Below are 20,012 nucleotides of genomic sequence, written 5' to 3'. Positions count from 1 at the left end.
GCCGGATACTATTTTATTATTGCGATAGCAGCTCTATGAAGACTCCAGGCGCATTCCTGTTGTTGCCCTCATGTTCCGTATAAATAAAGGCCAAGGGCGATAACATCGTGACCGCGCGCCGCATGCTCTATGTCCGAGTGAAAGCGTGCGAGGGGGAAGGGGAGGTGGTGAGCCGATGATGGTGGCTGAGTCTTGTGTGCGCAAGGGAGAAAAGCGGGGAGGAAGCGCGCCGCCTTCCGTCGCACGCGATACATTTTGGGAGTGGAGGGAGGGGGGGGGGGATGCTGTGATCTGTGAATCTGTGGTTGCGCAACCTGCTTATTTGCCTTATTTGTCGCATTATATATAGTGGCTTTTTTTTTAGGTACGTAGATTTATTGGAGGCTTATGCGTATATTTAAACATCTTGTTGCGAGGTTTTGTGTATACGCGCAGTTAACTTTGTTTCCAGTGACAATTTTTTGCCTTGTATCAAGCTGTATCTTCACATTTGTATATTCCATCGTATCTTCGCATTTCTAATGTACGAAGGCGAGTCAAATGAAAGTGAGACAACCCGCCCGGCGCAATAATGGTTCGGTTCATTATTTTCGAGGCATGCGCGTAGCACATACGCATCTCATTTACAAGTGACATGCAGAGGTGAGGTTAAATGTTCTTTAATGCTCTCATACACGGGGTTTAACATGGTTGCGTGACATTATGGACACTTCAAAAGTTGAACAGCTTGGTGTCGTGAGGTTTTTGACAAATGAAGTAGTTTCCCAAAAAGAAATTATTCGCCGTATGGCTGCCGTATGCGTTGAACATTGCGTTTCATTGGCCACTAAGAAGCGTTGTAGCAAACTGTTCAAAGAAGCACATGAAAGTTACAAAGACGATCCACGGCCGGGCCAAAGCCACCGTGCAATCCCCCCCAACACAATTGAAAAGGCCGTGGTTGCTCAGTGGCTATGGTGTTCGGCTGCTGAGCACGCGGTCGCGGGATCGAAACCTGGTCAAGGCGGCTGCATTTCGATGGAGGCGAAATGCGAAAACACCCGTGTACTTAGATTTAAGTGCACGTCAAAGAACCCCAGATGAGGGTAACAACTTTTTGTCTGCAATTGTGACCGGGGATGACTCATGGTGCCGCTACTACTAGCCTGAAACATTACGGCAAATCTTACAGTGGAAACATTTGAATTCACCGCTCCCAAGGAAAACAAAGGCCGTCAGTTATGCCGGAAAAGCGTTGACTTCTTTTTAGATCGTTAGGGGCCTCTATTGATCGAATTTTCTAAACCTGGAGAGACTCTAAATCGTTTCAGATATTGTGAAAGGTCGGATCGGCTGCGTGTCGCAATCAAGAACAAACGACGTGGAAAATTGAGCATTGGGAACAGCTTCCTTCACGACATTGCCCGTTCCCACGTCGCTGATGTGGTTAATACAAAACTGGCAAAGTTCAAGTGGGAAACGCTGCAACATCCCTCATGCAGCCCAAACCTGTTGCCTTGCGTCTTCCACATTTGGTAAAATTTGAAGAAACTGCTCAAGGGAACCAGATTCGTGTCGAAAGATGACGTGTAGTCATTTACCGATTTTTGAGGCAGCAATCCAAGGAGTTTTATGATACGGGAATTACGCGACTCGTTTGTAGAACAAGTGTCTAAATACTCATGGTGACTACTTTTAAATAAAGTACCCGGTTTGTCATATATTCGAATTGGCTCACTTTCATTTGACTCGCCCTCTTATATGTTGCAGAACTCCTGCTTTTTATATGTGCTCTCTGTTGCGACTTCAATTTCGGAGCAATTACTCGCAATGAACAACCGCTGACAGCTGCTCCTGCGCAATACATTCTTACAAAGGAAAGCGTCGTTGAGATTTTCCCCTGTTCGTTGCATATGTACAAAAATGTTAACAAGGTTGTTGAATGACATATATATATATATATATATATATATATATATGTATGTCTTGATCCCTCGACTAATTTTATAAGGAGCAGGCCGAGCTGCAAAGTGAGCCCCCCCCGAACGAAATTTCTGGCTACGCCACTGGCCGAGCCATAACCCTCTATTATTGTCACGTCGTAGTGACGGCGAACAACCACGGTAGCGCGACGCGAGTCGTGGAAACTAACTGTTTACTCGGCGAACGTGTGGCCAACGAAACAAGTAACGGTCAGCATAACGATACCGGCAAAGCACCCTCGTCGATCGCCGAAAATCTGATTCTGCGGGTCAGGTGCGTCGGTTATTTATGCACGGCTCAATGAATCTTCCAGCGTAATCGCTGGCGCAAGTTTCAGAATGTGCGCCAGTATTCGCGTCACGCACAGAACCTGATTTACGCGAGGCTGGGCGGCAACACGGGCAACAGATCAAGCACCGTATCGACAACGTCCGAGAAACGATACGGAAAGTCCTGTCTTGCGCCGTGCGATAACCTTTATATTGTTTTTTTCTTCGGCCATTACAAAAGATACGTGTGTACGTATAGCGTTGCTATTTATTGTTCATTTAGTACCTCTAGCCCGGCTATGACGTCGCCTACCTCCCCGTTTCTACATGTAATAAAAAAAAAAAGAAAGGAAACACCTGTGAGCGGCAGAAATAGCAGGAACGGAATGCCGGGCCACTCCGCCGAAAAATGAATAAATAAAATAGCAAAGGCGCGAAATCCCCGTTGTGTGCCCCCCCCCCCCCCCCCCCCCTAGAGCTCTTCCTGTTATTCGCGGCGCGCCTGGCTGTCGCCAATGGCGCCCATCTGCACCGAAACGCGCGGCGCTGCTCCGTTATCGCGTTTCCGGTCTGCCTTTGCGGCTTGTTGTCGACCCACGCCTCTCTCTCTCTCTCTCTCTCTCTCTCTCTCTCTCTCTCTCTCTCCCCCACTGTAAGGTAAGAGTAGCAGAGGTGCTACGCCTACCTGTACGCATGCTCTGTCTCAGTTCGATTCGTTAATTGAGAGCGCATTGCGTGCTTCTTAAACGAGTATACGTCGTTCTCAAATCCTTGGTCGAAAGTGTTCGTTTGTGGAAACTATGGTTCTTCACGGCGCTATTCAAGAGACAGCAGCACTCTTTGTCAAGCAAGCGGGCACTGAACCGCTTGTTTGTTTCAACTTTGAGATTAAAACGCGTAGTACGCATCTGCAAAAAAAAAAAAAAAAAGTGCGCGCGTGTCTTTGCATGCGGCAGTGGCTCTTAAAAGAAAGTATTCTCCCTAAAAGGCGGAATACACATATATACACATGCTTTGTCTAGCACGAACTCCGTCCGCGTTGTTGCAGGGCGAACAACAAGTTGCAAGGTCACTCGTCTCGGCGGCTGCATCGACGGAGAAGCAAAAGCACGATGCACCGTTATCGCCGCGTGTCCACGCGCCCATTCACTGAGCGCGCCTGTCTCGCTATCGACGACGCCGCTCGGCGGAATACGCGGTTCCCGGCGGCCGCTTTGGCAGATGCCGACGTCGGCGTCGCGTTGCCTCGCGAACAGGCTCATCCTGGGCGCTGAGCGCCGCCGCTATCGACCCAGGAAGTGGGCTGGGGGAGCGAGGCACGTCTCTCCTCTTCGTGACTGTGTTTTATTATTATATTTTTTTCGCCGTGCTCGTTGGCAGCTTGGCAGTTCGTGGCGAACGTAAAATTTCGCCCGTAAGGACTTTCTTGTCGAAGCAGCGATGGCCGCTCGGTTTTTTTCCTCTGTTTGCTCGAGCGTGCGCTGCTGCTGCTGCTTGCTATCTCTGCGCGCTTGTCTGTCCGTGCGCCCTTGGTGCTGCGCGCGAGTGTTCTTTTCTTTGTTTCTTTTTTTTTTTCACCCCCATTCTCACTTAATATTGATCGTTTGCGCTGTTCGCGTAGGTATAGCACTCGCAGTGTCCGTCAGCCGCGCCATAGCCCGGTTGGCTCATAATCGCATTACTACTGCCATCTTCGACTGGTCGTTTCTGAGCGCTCTGGAGCGCTCTCGCGAGCGGCGTTGTCTTCGGCTGGTTGAAAGATGGTGCCCGCCCTGCGTTCGGCTGGTTCTTCTCGATTGCTCTCCTCCACCTTTGAGCGCTCTGAGGCGCTCCGAGCCCTGTCGTCGGAGCAGTCGTCGAAATTGAAACGTCATCGCAGAGCCGCGTTGCTGCTGTTGGCGACGGCCCACCGTAACCTAGGCCACTGCGACGAACGCTCGTCCCGCCGGCGCGTCCGCCGGATTTCCCGGCAGCGCCGGGAGCTTTCGACAAGCGAAACATCGGACGTTGGTAGTAGTCACGTGGTTTAGCATCTGCCATTGCCTCCTCCGAGAGCGAGTCGCACGTTTGGCTTGCGCGCTCCTCCTCTACCTCTGAGCTCGGGGAACGCCGGATCTGCCCGACTCTGCTTCGGGGGATGGAAGCGACCAGCCGAAGATAGCATAAGTGAGCTACCGCTCGCGATCCTGTAAAGGCGGAGTGTTGTTTGCCCAGAGAAGGGCAAGTGAAAGCTGTGAACCGAATTGTAGCCCTGGTTTGAATGGTTGTATTTGCGCCTACAGGTAGCATACAAAAGAGAGAAAGAGAGATCTCTGTTTGCGCGCCTGTGCCTCGATTGTATTTGAATTATTGTGCTGTACTTAGCTACGCGCCGCATGGCAGACGGGAACAATGCGCTCGCTTCCCTGTCCGATTGGGGCCATTTGTGGGAGCTCCGTTTCCCTGCGGAGTAAGAAGCGCCAGTCGCTTCGGCTGTAGTGTTTCGGTGTTGAGTGGGCGAAGCCGTGGTCTCAAAGAGGGCGAGCTGCTTGCCTGCTGGCAGAGGCGCATGTAAAATGACTAGAGGTTAACGATAAGTAAACGGTAAATATAAGAAGCTGAATTATTCATTGTGAAAGGTGATGCAGCTGTCAAGAGTGTTATGGATACGCATGTGATATCGATTTCGCTTCACATGTCGAGGTGACAGCCGTCGACACTCGGAACAAGCGGCGGTGGCATCCGTCCATCCGTATATGACCACATGCTCTCCCTCAGTTGAGAGGACAGTTCTCTCAACTGACACCTTAGACAAACCTTAGACACCTCACCTTAGACAAACTGGACAAGCGCCCAATGACAGAAGACAAGATCCTTGGAACCTGGCCTACGCGAACATCAGCGCGATCCGCTATGAAGGCGCTGCTGCGATACTTGAAAGACACGGGACTTTCTGACAAATTGTGACAGTACACTGTGTGGCGCAGGACTGTACGGTGACACTGCGTAAGACTAGGAATGCCTTTGCGGGTTGCGTGACAGTGCCCACAGAAATAGTTCGTGTGTACGTGCGTGTGTGTGCTTAGGTTTTTTTTTCCCCTTTTTTTTATCCTTCTTTCTTTCTTTCTCACCTATTGCATCCCCTTTCCCTTCCCCCAGAACAGGGTAGCCAACCGGAGATAATCTCTGGTTAACCTCCCTGTCTTTCCTTTGCCTTTCTCTCTCTCTCTCTCTCTCTCTCTCTCTCTCTCTCTCTCTCAGTTGCTCTCCTGCCTCCGAGAGTGCCACACTCCCACCCGTAAACTCGCGGACCTATATGTGTGCTAACGTGCCGTTTCGCCGATAGTTTCACCGATAGGCCCCCTGCGTTTATCACATTTCGTAGCGGTCGTTAGTCAATGCACGTCGAGCAGCATAACCACGTTGCAGATTGCAAGTTAAGCAGATGCACTTACGAGACCGGGGTGATTTAATTTTCACTGACGCGTAAAGTGCACTGCTCGGCAAAGCCGGTTGTTCCATAGTAGGCATTAGTATACGTATGCGTACGCTCCTGAGCAAAAGTATACACGGATATACTATTCCGCGGCCAAGTAACTTATGCATATAGATTTAGAACCAAGCTCGCCTGACCACAGCAGACTGCAGTTCAGACTCGACCAGCTGTACTTGCGTGAGCCCGCTTGCATTCGGTATTTTACGCCAGAGACCGTCAGCGATTCCTTAAAAAAATTCTAGCGAGTGTAGCTGTCGTAGGAGCAATCGATTTGACAAGAGAAGACGTGCATATTTGGCACGATGGCACGTCTTTAGGGCCGTTTGCTCCCAAAGCCATGTACCGGCTAGCTCTCCTATAGTCTCATTACATTGCTCTACGCAAATGTCACTATGGTCGGTACATTTTAAGGGAGTCTCGCGCTTTTCGCTTTAAATGATCATAACTTCAGCGCTATATATTGGATGTCTCGATTTCTTCCTTTTCGCCAGGCGTTCTGTTTAGAGCACTCTTAATTAAGCTTTAGCAAACAATAATATACAGACCTCACGTTTTCAGCACAGTTGCTTGCCTCCGTACCCATATTTCGATACTGGATCCCGCGCCGCGTCCCATAGCAAAAAAATCGTGCGCGGTATCCACTTACATCTCAACACAAAGTCAGTATAACCGCAGCGCACTCTTTCTTTAAGTTATAAGAGCATGTAAGTTAAAAGTTATCTGTAAGTTAAGTTATAAGAGTATGTAAATAGTGCAAGAGCAACGATAATGAAACCGTTCAGGTCCTCCTAGAAGAATCGTAGCCGTGACTTTTAGAGCTTATAATCCGCAAGAGCCAGTTTCCAAACAGTCTGGCTGTTGCCATAACACACGGCTTTCGTAAGGGTCTGTACCGGTGTACAGTTTCGTCTCCTCGTCCTGCCTGCCGTCTGCTGGCGATGTTAGCCCGTTCTCGAGGAAGACCGAGACAAAGCGCAATCGCTGCTGCTGCTCCCGCTGGAGGGACCGGCAATCGGCGGTCTTGCGTTGCGCCACGCCTTCTTTTCCCGCGCGCCCACGTCCCCCATTACCGCTGTCGTCACGTTCTCGCGGAGTAACGCCGCCCGTCGCCTTAATGAAGAGTTTTCGCTCGTCTGTCGGGATAATTGGAAGACGTACGATTGTGCGTCGCCGCTGGTGGCGCCATCTTCTTGTGGCGTCGAGTTTGCAGCCACAACGCACAAGACTGCCATTGTATAATGACAGTCTCGTGTGACATTCATTTGCCAGGTGTAAAAGGTTGGGCAAATGTGAAACGTATGGAAACTAGTTTTAAAAATTATGCTCCTTAGATGAGCGCAGCATGAAGAAGAAATCCATTTTCTTTGCGCTTTCGTCCCCTTTCTGGTTGAATAAACCGGCAGTAGACGTCGCTATACCAGCGCTGCTAAAGTTACACGTGTACTTAAATAATGCCCCGAAATCTCGTGGCGCATTCTACCAACCCGTTTCAAAGGGGATCATCATTGTTAAAGTTTATTTCACGCAAATTTGCGCCATCATACATGCGCCCCCACTGGAATGTGGTGGCGCGATCCACCACCCTTTTTCGAGGTGGAATCGACTTCCATTGCGACGCATATCGCCCTTAAATCGTCCACGCGACCGCACCCGAGGAGACACGGTGGATCCCGTGTGGTCTACGCGTTTTTTTGGGTGTGGCCACCCCTGTGGCGGACGAGAGCGACGGGTTCCATGTTCTGTTGCCCCCTAATGCGTGCCCCAACTAGCAGTGGTCGTCGGTAATTAAAGACAGAATGCTGTCGGAGTGTGCTTCGCTCCATCGAGCACGTTCAGGAGCAGAATCGGCACTCTGTCATCGTTTGCACGAATTCGTTTTACTGTTTGCGTAGGGAATCCTTTGGCGTCCGTACATCCACCGTTGAACATCGGCTGAGCCTTGGCTCAGTGGATGGCTGCGTGCAGTTGCCCCGTGGGCAACGCCGAGGAGCAAAGTAGTTCTCGGAGAAATGATTAAAACATGTGTGTAAGTACGCAGCGTTGCCTTCGTTACCGGCAGGCTGATAAAAAGCTCAAATTTTCTTCTGCTGCGGCGCACGCGGTGTGTGAGAACGGAGTGCAGGATGAAACTGTTCGTAGGGAAGTGCTCACCGTTAGGGAACTCGCTTTGTCGCCATTCCATGTCGAGCCATCGATAACACCAGTGCGCGCGCACTTTCTCTCCTTCGCGAAATAACGCTTTGCGCACGTAGAGGACTTCCCCCACTGTCCGTTCGTCGCTACCAATTATAAGGAGGAAAACTATCTGCAGTTACTTTGAACTCTACATAGCTTTCCTCCTGCTGCTCTGTTCTTTCCGTTATTCTCGGTCCTCATCCTTTATTTTTCACACCCTTCCATATACAGAAGTAACGCGTGATATCCAATCGCATCTCAACAGTCGTTACGTTGAAGGCAACCTAAGGTCAGTCGAAACACCACAGTATCTCTATGTCGATTTTGTAGAGGCGATTCCCCCCTTCTCGCCGCAGTTAATGGCCAACTGTCCAAGCTCGACAAGTTACGGTGCCATGAGTGGCACTTCGTTTCGCTTTCCACCGTTATCAAACCACCGATAACCATTCTTGCCTAATTACGTACACCGGCTTACGAGCAACTCGAGCGCCGACACCTCTTCTCGAGTACGAGGCTCACTACGCGAGCGGCGGCGACCGCTTCGCCTCCCGGCGACGGCGCCGTGCGGGGCTGCCACCTTGGCGGAGGCAGCGGCGGGGAGGGCGACGACGGAGGCCGCAGCCGGCGTTACGTTGTGTAACGACGCCCGAATCCGCTTCTATTTACGCGTGACGCGCGACAGGATGACGCGCATTGGGGGAGCGTGGCGCACGCCCGGTGTGTGGAGTGGCCGTCGGTGCGTCCGAGACGATCGGAGAAAAGAAATAATGGGAATTGAGGCTTTCGAGGGTGCAGAGAGAGCGTGCGCGACATTGGTTCACTGGTGTTAGCGCTACAAGGAGAAAAGACGCCTGGAGGAGGAGGAGGCGACGGGGCTCCTAATTGTGTCACATCGTGAACTGGAACACACGGACAAGAACAGGATAGAAGAAGCGCCTGCGCTGCTTTTTTTGTTCCTCATTCTAATACGTATTAACTACATTCAACCTACTCACCCAGCAGCAGGCTTTGATTGTTGGTGTGTCGCCAGCGCACCTAAACCAAAAGGCAACGTCTACTCCGTAGTGAGGTTACGACAAAGCGTGGTAGTAACGTAGCGTCACGCTTTCATTATTATTTCATCTTTTTTTTTTTTTGCGGTGGGGCAGCTCTTGGGGAGATCTATGGCCGTGTTCGTGAAATTGGGGCGATTGATCGGAATTTTGCAGTCTCCCGGAAAAATCGAGAGGAATTGGCAGGTGCGCTGCTGCTTTGGCCCTCAGGAGCGCGTTCTAGACTCAAGATTTGTACCACTGTGCAAAAGCAAAGCGCGAACAGTGCAGACAACCGAGATACACACACACACTCAAACACGCGCATACGCACACACGCACGCACGCACGCACACACACTCTTGTAAATTCGCTGTTGGATTACGCTCCAGGATAATATTCGTTTTTATTTTCAGTCATTGTTATTATTTATTTATTTTTGTTTTTGCTACAAAAACGGAAACATCAAGCGCCGATCCGTCCACTAATATTTGCCGCAGCTCGATCTACCAACCCTTGTTGTTGGGAAGTGATATGGCGCGTTCAGATTTCATTTATCCACGATATTACTGCGCACTTGTCTCGCCGTTATTACCTGGACGTCGTTACAGGTCGACGATTCCCTGTCACCAAGCTACGCCTACGCCAGTACTCTGCAGCTATTCTTGGGAGGAACTTGATTCCGCGCCCCATATTGCGCGCTTCGGCGCACGGCAAGCGAAGCGTGCGGTGAAGCTCCACCAAAGGACGCGTGCCGTGCGAAGAACCCGTACGGAGGCCCCCACGGGGACAGACGGGTAAAAGGAGCCCCGAATTATTTAAATTTCGAGCGTAAGCAAATCGGCCGATTGAGAGTTTCGTGCACTTTCGCGTACAGCGGCAGAGACGTGCGCTCAGGCGCCTACAGTGGGTGAGGCTTACCGGAAGAGGGGGTGTTTTAATCCTTTCTCCAGGGGATGAAGAAAGAGGTCCAGCCTGCGAGGTGGCTGAATTATTCAAATTTTGTCCATCCGAAGGAGCATGGATGAGGAGAACGTTCCGATCCGTTCGGAGAGCCTGAGCAGCCATTACTCGGATCGATAAACGCTCTGGAAACGCGCCGAAAAAAAAAATTAAGAAAGGGAGAGTCGCGCCGAACCTCCCTTTTATTTTAACTTTTTTCTTGTCTCTCCCTCGTCGAAGAGTGCAGAAGGCATGGAGTCTGGACAAGACGACTAGTCGTCGTTTCCGTGATCATGGCGCCAAGAGGCACCCGTTTGGGTACACTGCAATTGGAGTGAATGAATTAGTATTCCGAAGTAGTCGGACGACTGGTTGAACGTTATGCGTTAATGAAATGGTTCGCGCGGCGTGCTCTCGTAACGCCATCTGGTGTACCTTGCAGTAAACACCCGCCGCCCCTCGTCCTCCCTCCCCCACTTTCTTTCCTAACACTTGGTTAGGCAGCGAGATCCTAGAATTTAGAAGGAAACGGCCATGGAAACTTCTGGGCGGCAGGCCGAAGAGTCGCCCTTTTCCCGAGTGCAGATTAGTTTGCTAGAGGAATGTGCATTAGGCCGACCCTCTTTGCCTTTGCTTCTCATTAAATCTTTCTCTCCCTCTCTCCGTTTCTGTCGAATCTGCTCGTCGAAGGGGCTATATTTAGTTCGCTCGAATCCTTTCGCCGTACGTGCTTCAGATGACTCTTAGGCGACCGTCTTGAAGACCGCCAGCTTTTACAACACAGCCCGTCGCCGGTCAGGCCATGCTGACACGAAAACTTGTAGCTTTTCCTTTTTTCCGTTTAAGCGTCGCTTCTTCGGACTTCTGCAGTGCAGGTGTAGTTGAAGTCGGAGGCGAAGCAATGGTTCCGCGGAAAAGCGTGGGAAAGTATCTAAAGGAAACATTTTTTTACCGACTTTAGTCGTTTTGAGCTTGCATAAGTCGAGCGTGAGTTTTTATATAAATTTTACGGCGACGCTGACTTCCGCGTATTAGTGCGCGTTTTGCTATGGTATGTGCAGCTTGATGCACGTAAACTTTTACAATGACTGTATGTGCCGACCTACACCTGCTCTTGGTGCACTGTAGCAGCAGGTGCGGCGGCGCAATGAAAAGGCAAGTTAATAATAATTGAAATCGTGATCTGACAACTGCATTCTTTCGTAGCAGTGCGAGCTTTCTTTGATTATGTTCTCAGCTTATGTATAAAATGTAAAACATCTATCCGTGTTTTTTTGTTTTTTTTTTTTCCAAGTGCGTACCGAATAGCAGTACTCTAACAGTGTTGGATGCATTTCCGGCGACCGTTTCTTGCGCTGCCAGCATTGTTGCAAGGTTATTATCGCTCGTCGCAGGACGGGCCATACTGTATCGGAACTTTCTCGAAAGTCGTAAATACTCTTTGTGCAATCAGATTGCGTGCCCGAAGCGAATAGTGGCGTACTTTCTAGAACGCACGGGAGCACGTGCGATGAATGGTACGACGAGTCGTGCATGAATAGCCGACGCTGTCGCGCTCTGTGGCTGTTGCCTGCTGTGGCTAGCCGTGCACAAGTTCGCCCGTTGTAAAGAGTGATGACGACTGTCGTCTTTGACGGCGTCCCATTCGCCGCCTTCCCTTCGACGCGACGACACGCCCAGCCGTAACGAGTGTCCCTCTCTTTGCAGACGAGGCGAGGCAGAAGCGCGTCGGGGTCCTGGTGCACTGCCTGGCCGGGGTCTCGCGCTCGGTGACGGTGACGCTTGCCTACCTGATGCAGAAGCACAAGCTGCCGCTCAACGAGGCGTACGACCTGGTCAAGAAGCGCAAGGCCAACATCGCGCCCAACTTCAACTTCCTCGGCCAGCTGCTGGACTTCGAGCAGCTGCTCGACCTGCGGCCCCAGCGGTGCGGCTGCTGCCACACGCCGTGCCGCTGCCGGCGCGCGCTCCACTTCACGTCCCCGACGCGCACCACGCCCGACTCCGGCATCGACCTGGACCGGTGGACGTAGCGTGAGGCCCGCGGGGGCAGCCGCTTCCAGTTCGCCCCCGCGGTCACGCCCGACGAGCTCGAGCCCGTGCTCGAGCCGGCGTCGGAAGAGGACGACGAGGAGACCGGCGCGGCGGCGGCCTCGCCCGCCGCCGGACGCGACCACCGGCAGCCGCGGGACGGAGCCGTCTGAGTCGTCGCCAGGGCCTTGCCGAAGTCAGCGCAGCCCCCTGGGTCCCCGAGCGGTGGAGCCACCGGCGAAAGCCCTCGCCCGCCTCCTTTCAAGCCCTGGTTGCAGATGCAATGAAGAGAACAACAACAACAAAAAACAAAAGTGGGCTCCAAATTCTGGGAGAACATCTGCTTTAGCGGATTTCCATGTGCTGGGGGCTCAAAAAGTAACTGTGCAGTAGAAATCGTGGTAATGCTATTTCAAGTTTTGGCTGCGGCAGTGCAGGGACTATATGAGATGCTCAGTATGTCCACCACCGCCTTGAAGACAGGTCTGCGCACGATGCTGCATGTTCTTAAACATTTGCTGGGACGTTTATGGTGGGTGGCTGTCCGTGGCAATATGTGAGGATTGTTCGAATGCACCCATTCTTTGAGTGCACCCCACAGACATCACACAAACCAAAGGTCTTACGTTATAATATCGCACATGAAACTGCAATGTCATTCACAATTATCATAATAAAAATTATAGGGTTTGACGTGCCAAGACCACTTTCTGATTATAAGTATTGGGGGACTCCGGAAATGTGGACCACCTGGGGTTCTTTAACGTGCACCTAAATCTAAGTACATGGGTGTTTTCGCATTTCACCCCCATCGAAATGCACCCACCGTGGCAGGGATTCGATCCCGCGACCTTGTGCTTAGCAGCCCAACACCATAGCCACTAAGCAACCACAGTGGGTCATTATCATCATATTTTTTCAAATTTTCTCACTGCACAGTTACTCTTTGGACACCGAGTACTAGTCCTGTGAAAGAACTGGGTGCCTTACCACGGCCACCGGTTAGTCTGAGATAAGTAGACAACAGCCAACATTTGCCAAGGGGACTGGCGGTGGGAAATAGATATTTGCAGCAAACTGCTGGAAAACGTCTACTCTCCAAGTCTGTGCCAGGAGCTTCTTGTGCACATCCGGGCCTATTAGGTGGTGCAACCATGTCTACCAACTGTGCTGAAGAAGTTTCGAGGCTAAAGATTTCCAACACAAGGGAAGGGTGCTGACGACCCTTGTACAAGTTCAGTGCCATGTAAGCACTTGCTTCAGTCAGGCAAGACTTGACTAGGTTAGGCTCCAGTTTGTGCCAAGTATGAACTCGGCATTGGCAGTGACCCAGAGGTAGTTTCCTTATGTATTACACTGGACATACATGTCCTGGAAAACTTATTACTAAAATTTAAATTTGATGTCTTGCAGCCTCCATTATGCTCAAACCCTTACTTTCCAATTCCAATGTAGAACTCAGTAATCGCATGTTAAATGGAATGCTATAGAAACAAAATAATTTCTTCATTATCAAAAGGTATTTTCTGTTCAATACTATTGTATGTGAAAGATGCTCACAATGTCCCAGTAAATATCTGGTTTGTGAGTTCAGTGTACATTAATTTGTAATGCCCTTTATTCTTGCCACACACAAGCACTGATAGGCAAACTATCACAAAGAAGGAAATAATTTTTTGGCAGTGGGTATGCAAAGTAAGATTAAAAAAAACTGAGGCAAGCAGTATGCATTTTATCAGCGAGGCAAGCATGACATTTCCATTTTTGGCATTGTGTTGGGATCTTCTGGGAACCTGCCATGTTCGTAGCAAGTACAAAGTGACTGCTCAGCTAGACCACTGTGCCAGCTGGTTTTGAAAGTGTGGACCATAAAAAAATGCCTTCAAAGGCAACTTTCATGGCCTCCCAAGGGCATTCCAGGGAAGCAGTTCGTGTCACCAGCAAGACATCGGTTGCTTGTAGCAACTTCACTCAGCCAGGTACTGTGAGGCCACTAGCTGCAAAGTGATGAGGTCAGCTGTGTTGATGTGATGTCTTCATGTGAGGAATGTATAAAGCTGCTCAATGCTTGGCCTGTCTGCAGCATAAAAGTGCTGAACTCTGGTGACATTATATATGGGACTCCAACATGACACCCAAGCTCCGGAAAGTGTAGTATGTCTGCTCTCTGTTCCTGTGCTTTTGGCCCGTCAATGTGGTTCACATGCAAGGGACTCGTGAAACACAAGTTTGATACTACTGCAGTTGTCGTTTGCTATAGCTATGAACTGGCACATGTTAAGAGTTCAACTTACAGACGAGGCATGTTAGCATGTGTTGTTGTTCAATGCGAATTGGAGCAGTGCTACTACCCTGGTTCTTCATTGATGGTGGCTGCATGGTTTGTAAGAGGCAGTGCTGAAGGATTGTGCTTATGCCAAGGGCTTCTCGTTGGGAAGATAACTGCTTTTTAGACTGGTTGGTTTCCTTTACGAAATCCTCAGTCACAGCCCAAACCTTTTGCAGGCTGGTGAGAAAACATCTGCATGTTCCTAAAGATTTGATCTTGGCAGTGCAATCTTTCTTATAATGTTACCAGTGTTGTTGGGCTGGGTTTGTGTTACATGCTTCCCATGTTGCTGCTTCGGTATGACAAGGTAACCTAATTTACAGAACCTTCACTGACCCATGTATATGTTTCAGCATGTTATAGATAATGAAATGCAAACTTTTGCCTTAAAGGCTTTTTTATGGGATGTGCAAATTTTACAAGCTGTTTACACATTCGTAGACTGTGTTTAAAAATGTCTTCCTGGTTCTGCCTTTCAAAGCTGAAGAGTGCATTCTTGGATGAAGCCAACAATAATTTCAAGCATTTAATGCAAGCAAAGCTTTGCCTTTGTGGCAATTTTTGTGAGGGTAAGCAAAATGGAAAGCCTTCCATTGTCGAGGACAAGCAATACACACATATACATCTTTCGTCTAAGGCTAACCAGTCCTCGAGCCAGCTGTATTATATTCAGCCATAATCCTGCACTCATATTGACATGTACCTTTGATAGACCAGCACATCATACTCTAGACTTGACATGCAGAAACCTCCAACTTCAGTTGTCTTCCTTCATTGTGCCAAACAACGGCACTGAGCAGCAGTGTGGCAATGTGAGAACATGCTTTCTTATTGGTAGGTGTGCAGCCCTACCCACTGTTTACCTAAAGATATCTGGAACAAAGGAACGAACCTGTTTCCTTGCAACGTTTCATCAGTGCAATAACTTTTATATTCTTTTCTTTACCACAAAAGCATGGCATGTAATCATCATACGTATACAATTGGTGAAGTCAATTTTTCCCCTGCAACCTGGTGCATGAGTAACTGCATTGAAACCTTAGTGCCGCCGGGCAAAGAAAGCATATAGCAAAAAAGTAAACTGTAGAAGAATAGGCCTTTTTTTGCTCAGAAGTCTTACCAAGTTTGCGAGCATTTGTGCTTTAGGGAAAGAAATCGTGCAAGTGCATCATTTATTGTTTGTAGATGGCAACATGGGAAGCCCTATTTCACTGCCCAGCCCACCCATCATTGTTTTTATCCTGTAAATAGCATCACTCATTATGTTACATCTGTAAATAGTGTACATAAGTGAATGGCACAATGTTATGTATGTTGTTCTTTCGTTTTCTTTAAAAGCACGCTGCCATATCCCTACAGTCCTTGCAGGGAAGTTGGTCGCACGTTGAACGCAAACCGTTGACCATAGGAACTTTTCCTTCCAAGCCTGATTGTTTGTTGCTTTGTTGTTGATGCACACATTACTGTTGATTCATTTGTTAGTGCAACCATGTGCAAACAAGATGAACAGTATGGAGAGCCTGTTACGCATTGCAATGAGGAAGGTGGATAATGGAATTCAGAGCGCTAAGTCATATGTGGTGCGGGAGCTCAGGGAAGGGCATAAGCGGCGAAATCCTCCTGAGAAGTGAGTAGGTAATTAATTTTTATCCTTCAAATTGTGTAAAGTTGAATTTGGCGCTGCTGATGTAGTAGTGGCTCTCACGAGCTGCCATTAAAACTGGCTTAAGCCAGGCGAAAAGGATAAACTTCAGTTTATATGCGAAAGCCTTGTCAAACTGCTTCCGATGTCTAGAGGTCGGACAGACTTGTCAAATTTCTCCCTGTTCAGTCACTCACCTTGTCATATGTTTAGCACATCTTGTCTCCCAAACTTAATTGGTTTTCCTGTTACCTAATTGCGTGTATGACCTGAATTTAATGTCTCCGAAGGTAGCAGTTTGTTATGCACTAAGCAGTTCATGAATGTCAACACCAGCACCACCTCTGAGAAAGGAACACCTCGTACAGTTTACCAGATTGGTCTGCTATCAGCAGCCTGCCACATGCTCTAGCCCCAACTTGCTCATTCTTCAGCTCGTAACGCGGCTGAAAAAAAAAGTTTGCCAGAGGAAACGATCATCTCTCGAAGTATATATGGATGCACTGGCTTTTGATGGTTCTCCACTGCATAATGCAAGCAAAATAGCTTTGTACTGTGACCAATAGAGATCTCGTCTTCTTGTAGTTAAATGAAAGGCACATGGCTGAAGCTGGTTGCAACTTGTAGTATCCAGTACAGAAACTAGTAGCGCGCATTTTGTGGTGCACCCAGTTTTAGACGTTTTCACATTAGTTGCTGTTAGTGGCACGAAAGGGTACGTAGGCCTCCCTGAACATTTCGCTCTACCACGTAAGTGTTAATCGGCCTCTCATAAAGTACAAACCTTTCTCCTATTTGTTTACCGGTTTTCTTTCCCTAAGAATTCGCGCGCACCTCAAGGTCGACGCGGTGGTCCTCAGTGCCGCCTGGCACGTTTGGCTAAGGAAACAAGCTTTGCCGATTGCTTTGCGCAGTTCGAGAGACCGTCGCATGCGAGATATATTCGCACGCCTGCCCCGACGCTGACCCTCATCGTCATTTGCGTGTAGTCAGTAACAATCCTGACCGAATTGTGCGCTTATTCGTTAATAAAACGCTGTGGCCTACCTAACAAAGACCTTGCGTACTGCCACGAACAAATTGTTTCGGAAAAAAAAATCGAAACGAGCCTAAAAGCGTACACCATCCCTCGTACGAGATCCGCGTTACTCTTTACGCTGTTTTTGTAAGCGGACCGAAAACGGTGGGATTCCCTCCGTTGTAAATGTTGCCGCACTTCCCAACCTTGCTCGCGTAAGCAGCCGCGTAGCACAGAGGCCTCTGGCGGTCACACTTGTGAAGCTTTCGTTGCGGATTGAAATTTTCTCCTTTTCCCGGTTTGTCGCGAAAGTGGTATAGCCACTGGATGCGCAGATTATGCAGTCACAGGTGTGAAAAACATTTACTTGCAATATAGACAACTCGACCTGAATTTGGTCCACGGTGGAATGTTGAAGTGCACAAGGTCTGGTCGGAAGAACCCTTTCTAACCAACAGCGAGTTGAAATTCCTTATTACGCGCGGGTATAAACATTGCAGCTGTGTTCGCTAGCGCGTTCTCAGCGGCTGGCGGTAAACCGAGAGATGCGCGTCGTTGATGAAGCAGGCGCATTTTGTCAGTTTGTGGCCCCATTTTCTCGGGAGATTCACGGCAAGCTCGCTTTGATATTGCCTCAGTGATGGCGAAAGCGGTGGCTTCTGGTACAACCACCCAGTCTTGTGCGGGGGGCCAATCTTTGTTAAACGCGTGTTACCACTGCAGCGTGGTTTGTTGTTTGTGGACTGTTACGTGCGGAAGCCGAGCAGACAGTGCTGCGAGTTAATCTTTGTTAAAGACGTTTGAAAACTGGGAAATTTCGTCCTACCTAAATCACGACTAGCTGAGCTCCTTGCTTCTTAAGGCGCGGCAAGGTGCGGCCTACTGCCGTAAGCAACTCTACCAGCGAGGCGACCGAGGGCTTAAGCCGCAACCACATGGAACTTATTTTGTGACGTACATTCGGCGTCTCGGAGGAGTTAATTTCGCGACGCTAACAGCAAGCAAAATACGTGCCACCGAGAATACTGGTTTAATTTTTTAACGCGCCGATCATATCTGGGCCAAGAACATAGCGCTGTCGTCGCACAACGTGAAATGATGTTCGACGCCGACGCCGTGTATACGCCTAAAACGCGTTCCATGTGGTTTCCGCTGTTCCCGCCAAAAGGCCTAGCAGCGTTCCCGCGAAAATTCTCTCACAACGCATAGGGCGGGGCGTGTGCCGCCGTTTGACTGGTTACTGCATGCGGCGCCGTCTTGTGAGAACTCGTGCCAAAACCGTGTGTAGAAAGTCGCGTCGGGTGCGTAGGTTTGCTGGGAGTCTGTCTCGTTTAGCGTGACTCAAGCGGACGCGAGAAGCGCGACGTATGTGTAGACCTTCCCTTTCTCTCATCTTTGGTTCAGTAGAGCGGACTTCATGTTTCACTGGCTTCCAAAAAAGAAAAAAAAAGAGGGGGAGAGGGTTCAGACCACACCCATTCAACTCCATGAAAATTTATAGACTATCCGTAACTCGCGTCGAGTTGACATGATTAAAGAAACAGCCGCGTTGACGCAACTGCGGGGAAAATACCTCGAGCAGTCGACGCATCTTAAACGTCAGCAAATCTTGTGGGACCAAACGTGCTAGTTTTCTGTATTGCTCGGCGTCTAGCTTGGGATCGTGAAGTTACGCGTTATCATTTTTTTTCTTTAACGCCTCTACTACTATTCTCACTAGAATTAAATCCATAGACAGTCGTCATAAACCATGTTTTCTTTTTCGGAACAACCATCCTTCCGCTTTCTTTCCCGATGTCGATTTGTATACACGCCTCGCGCCTCGCTCCCGGATGAAGTGCGGGCTATAACCTCGGTCGCCTCGACAAGCGAGTGCTTCCGCGCAGTGCAGAGAAGCAGTGTAGGGCGTTGAGCTAGCAGCACCCTCTCACCGTCAAAAAGAAAACAAGAGGGAAAGGAGCATTGACCCGCTTTCCCAACCTCCTCTTTGTTACGCGTTCCTGTGTTTGAAGGCAACTGCAGTCTATCATTGGATTGTCACTTCGCTCTTTGACTGCCAAAACAACGCCGGAATTGTTATCCCTCGGCGGCGCTCCTGCTCCTCTTTGCGTTCATCTTATCAAAATGTGATAACAAATCAGCGCGTGCTATATAGATGTATATGTATGTTTGTTCTGTACATTTCTCCTTGTTCCGCGCTCCTTTTTTCGCTGTTACAAAGAAGAAAAAAAAGAAAGCCCGTGCCTGTTGTGCAAAAACGCATAGACTCGCGAAAGAAAGGTGTGTGACGTTGTGTTTGGACTGAGACGGGAACGAGTGTTTTGTGGATCCCCGAAGTCGGCCCCCCTGTGTTGGCGGGGGCCTTGCGGAAAGGGAGACTGTTATAATCTCGGAGATATTTCCATATACATCTGGAAAGCCAATAAAATGTCCATATTTTTCATGAACATACTGACCTGTGTCTCTGCTTGTCCTGATTCTGCGGCGACCTCACGCGCCTAGCGCGCCGAAGGACGTGTGGTTGGGTGGTGTTGGGCAACCCGTACAGCCGACTCTTACTACATAAAGCTTTCACCTGGCCTGTTTCTTTTAAGGGGAAAGCCTTTCTAGGCTCATGGTAAAGTTTGTGTGAGCAGACATGACCGCCAGATTGTCCGGCGAAGCGTCATCACGCCATATGAAAACAGATTAAAGAATGGAAAATGATTGATAGTGACGGTTAGTGAATGATAACCTTATAATAGAGATTGCTAGAGGTTAATAATGACTACTAATGACTTGCAATGACTATGAAATGACCATTATGTCTAACGACAACTTGTAACGAGTACAATTGATTAGAAAAGACTAAAATGCTTAGTAATGACTGAAATGACTTGTAAGGACTACTAATGACTAGGATATGACCAACATGTCTAACGACGACTTTTAATGACCACAATTGATCACAAATGACTCAAAATGCTTACCGGTGAGCAGTAATGACTAATAATGACTGAAAGGCGAATGATAAGAGATGAAAGACTAGGCTTTCGCCGCTCACCTCTTCAGAGAGATCTTAAGATACCCTGTTATTCTTATTTTTTAATCCTACAAGGTTGAATAAGTGGAACGTGGTTTCGCAGCAAGATGGGGATC

General features: G+C 49.1%; 1 protein-coding gene and 1 long non-coding RNA gene across 2 annotated transcripts in view; one reads left to right on the top strand and one right to left on the bottom strand.

Annotated features, from left to right (window-relative positions):
* Mkp3 (Mitogen-activated protein kinase phosphatase 3) overlaps positions 1–19,321 on the top strand; it is an 82,430-nt gene extending 63,109 nt beyond the window's left edge. The window contains exon 4 of the mRNA XM_065449598.2: positions 11,562–19,321. Within this exon, the coding sequence (XP_065305670.1) occupies positions 11,562–11,887 (326 nt within the window). The 3' untranslated portion in view covers positions 11,888–19,321. The remainder of the gene's footprint in view (positions 1–11,561) is intronic.
* LOC139061351 (uncharacterized) lies at positions 9,830–11,566 on the bottom strand. Its single transcript, XR_011515381.1, has 2 exons — positions 11,338–11,566; positions 9,830–10,177 (listed from the first exon to the last, which is right to left on the bottom strand). It is a non-coding gene; the product is annotated as an uncharacterized lncRNA (long non-coding RNA).
* Positions 19,322–20,012: the final 691 nt, after the last annotated feature.

This window comes from Dermacentor albipictus, chromosome 6 (assembly GCF_038994185.2).
Source record: "Dermacentor albipictus isolate Rhodes 1998 colony chromosome 6, USDA_Dalb.pri_finalv2, whole genome shotgun sequence".
NCBI lineage: Eukaryota > Metazoa > Arthropoda > Arachnida > Ixodida > Ixodidae > Dermacentor > Dermacentor albipictus.
This window is presented reverse-complemented; position numbering and strand designations above follow the sequence as displayed.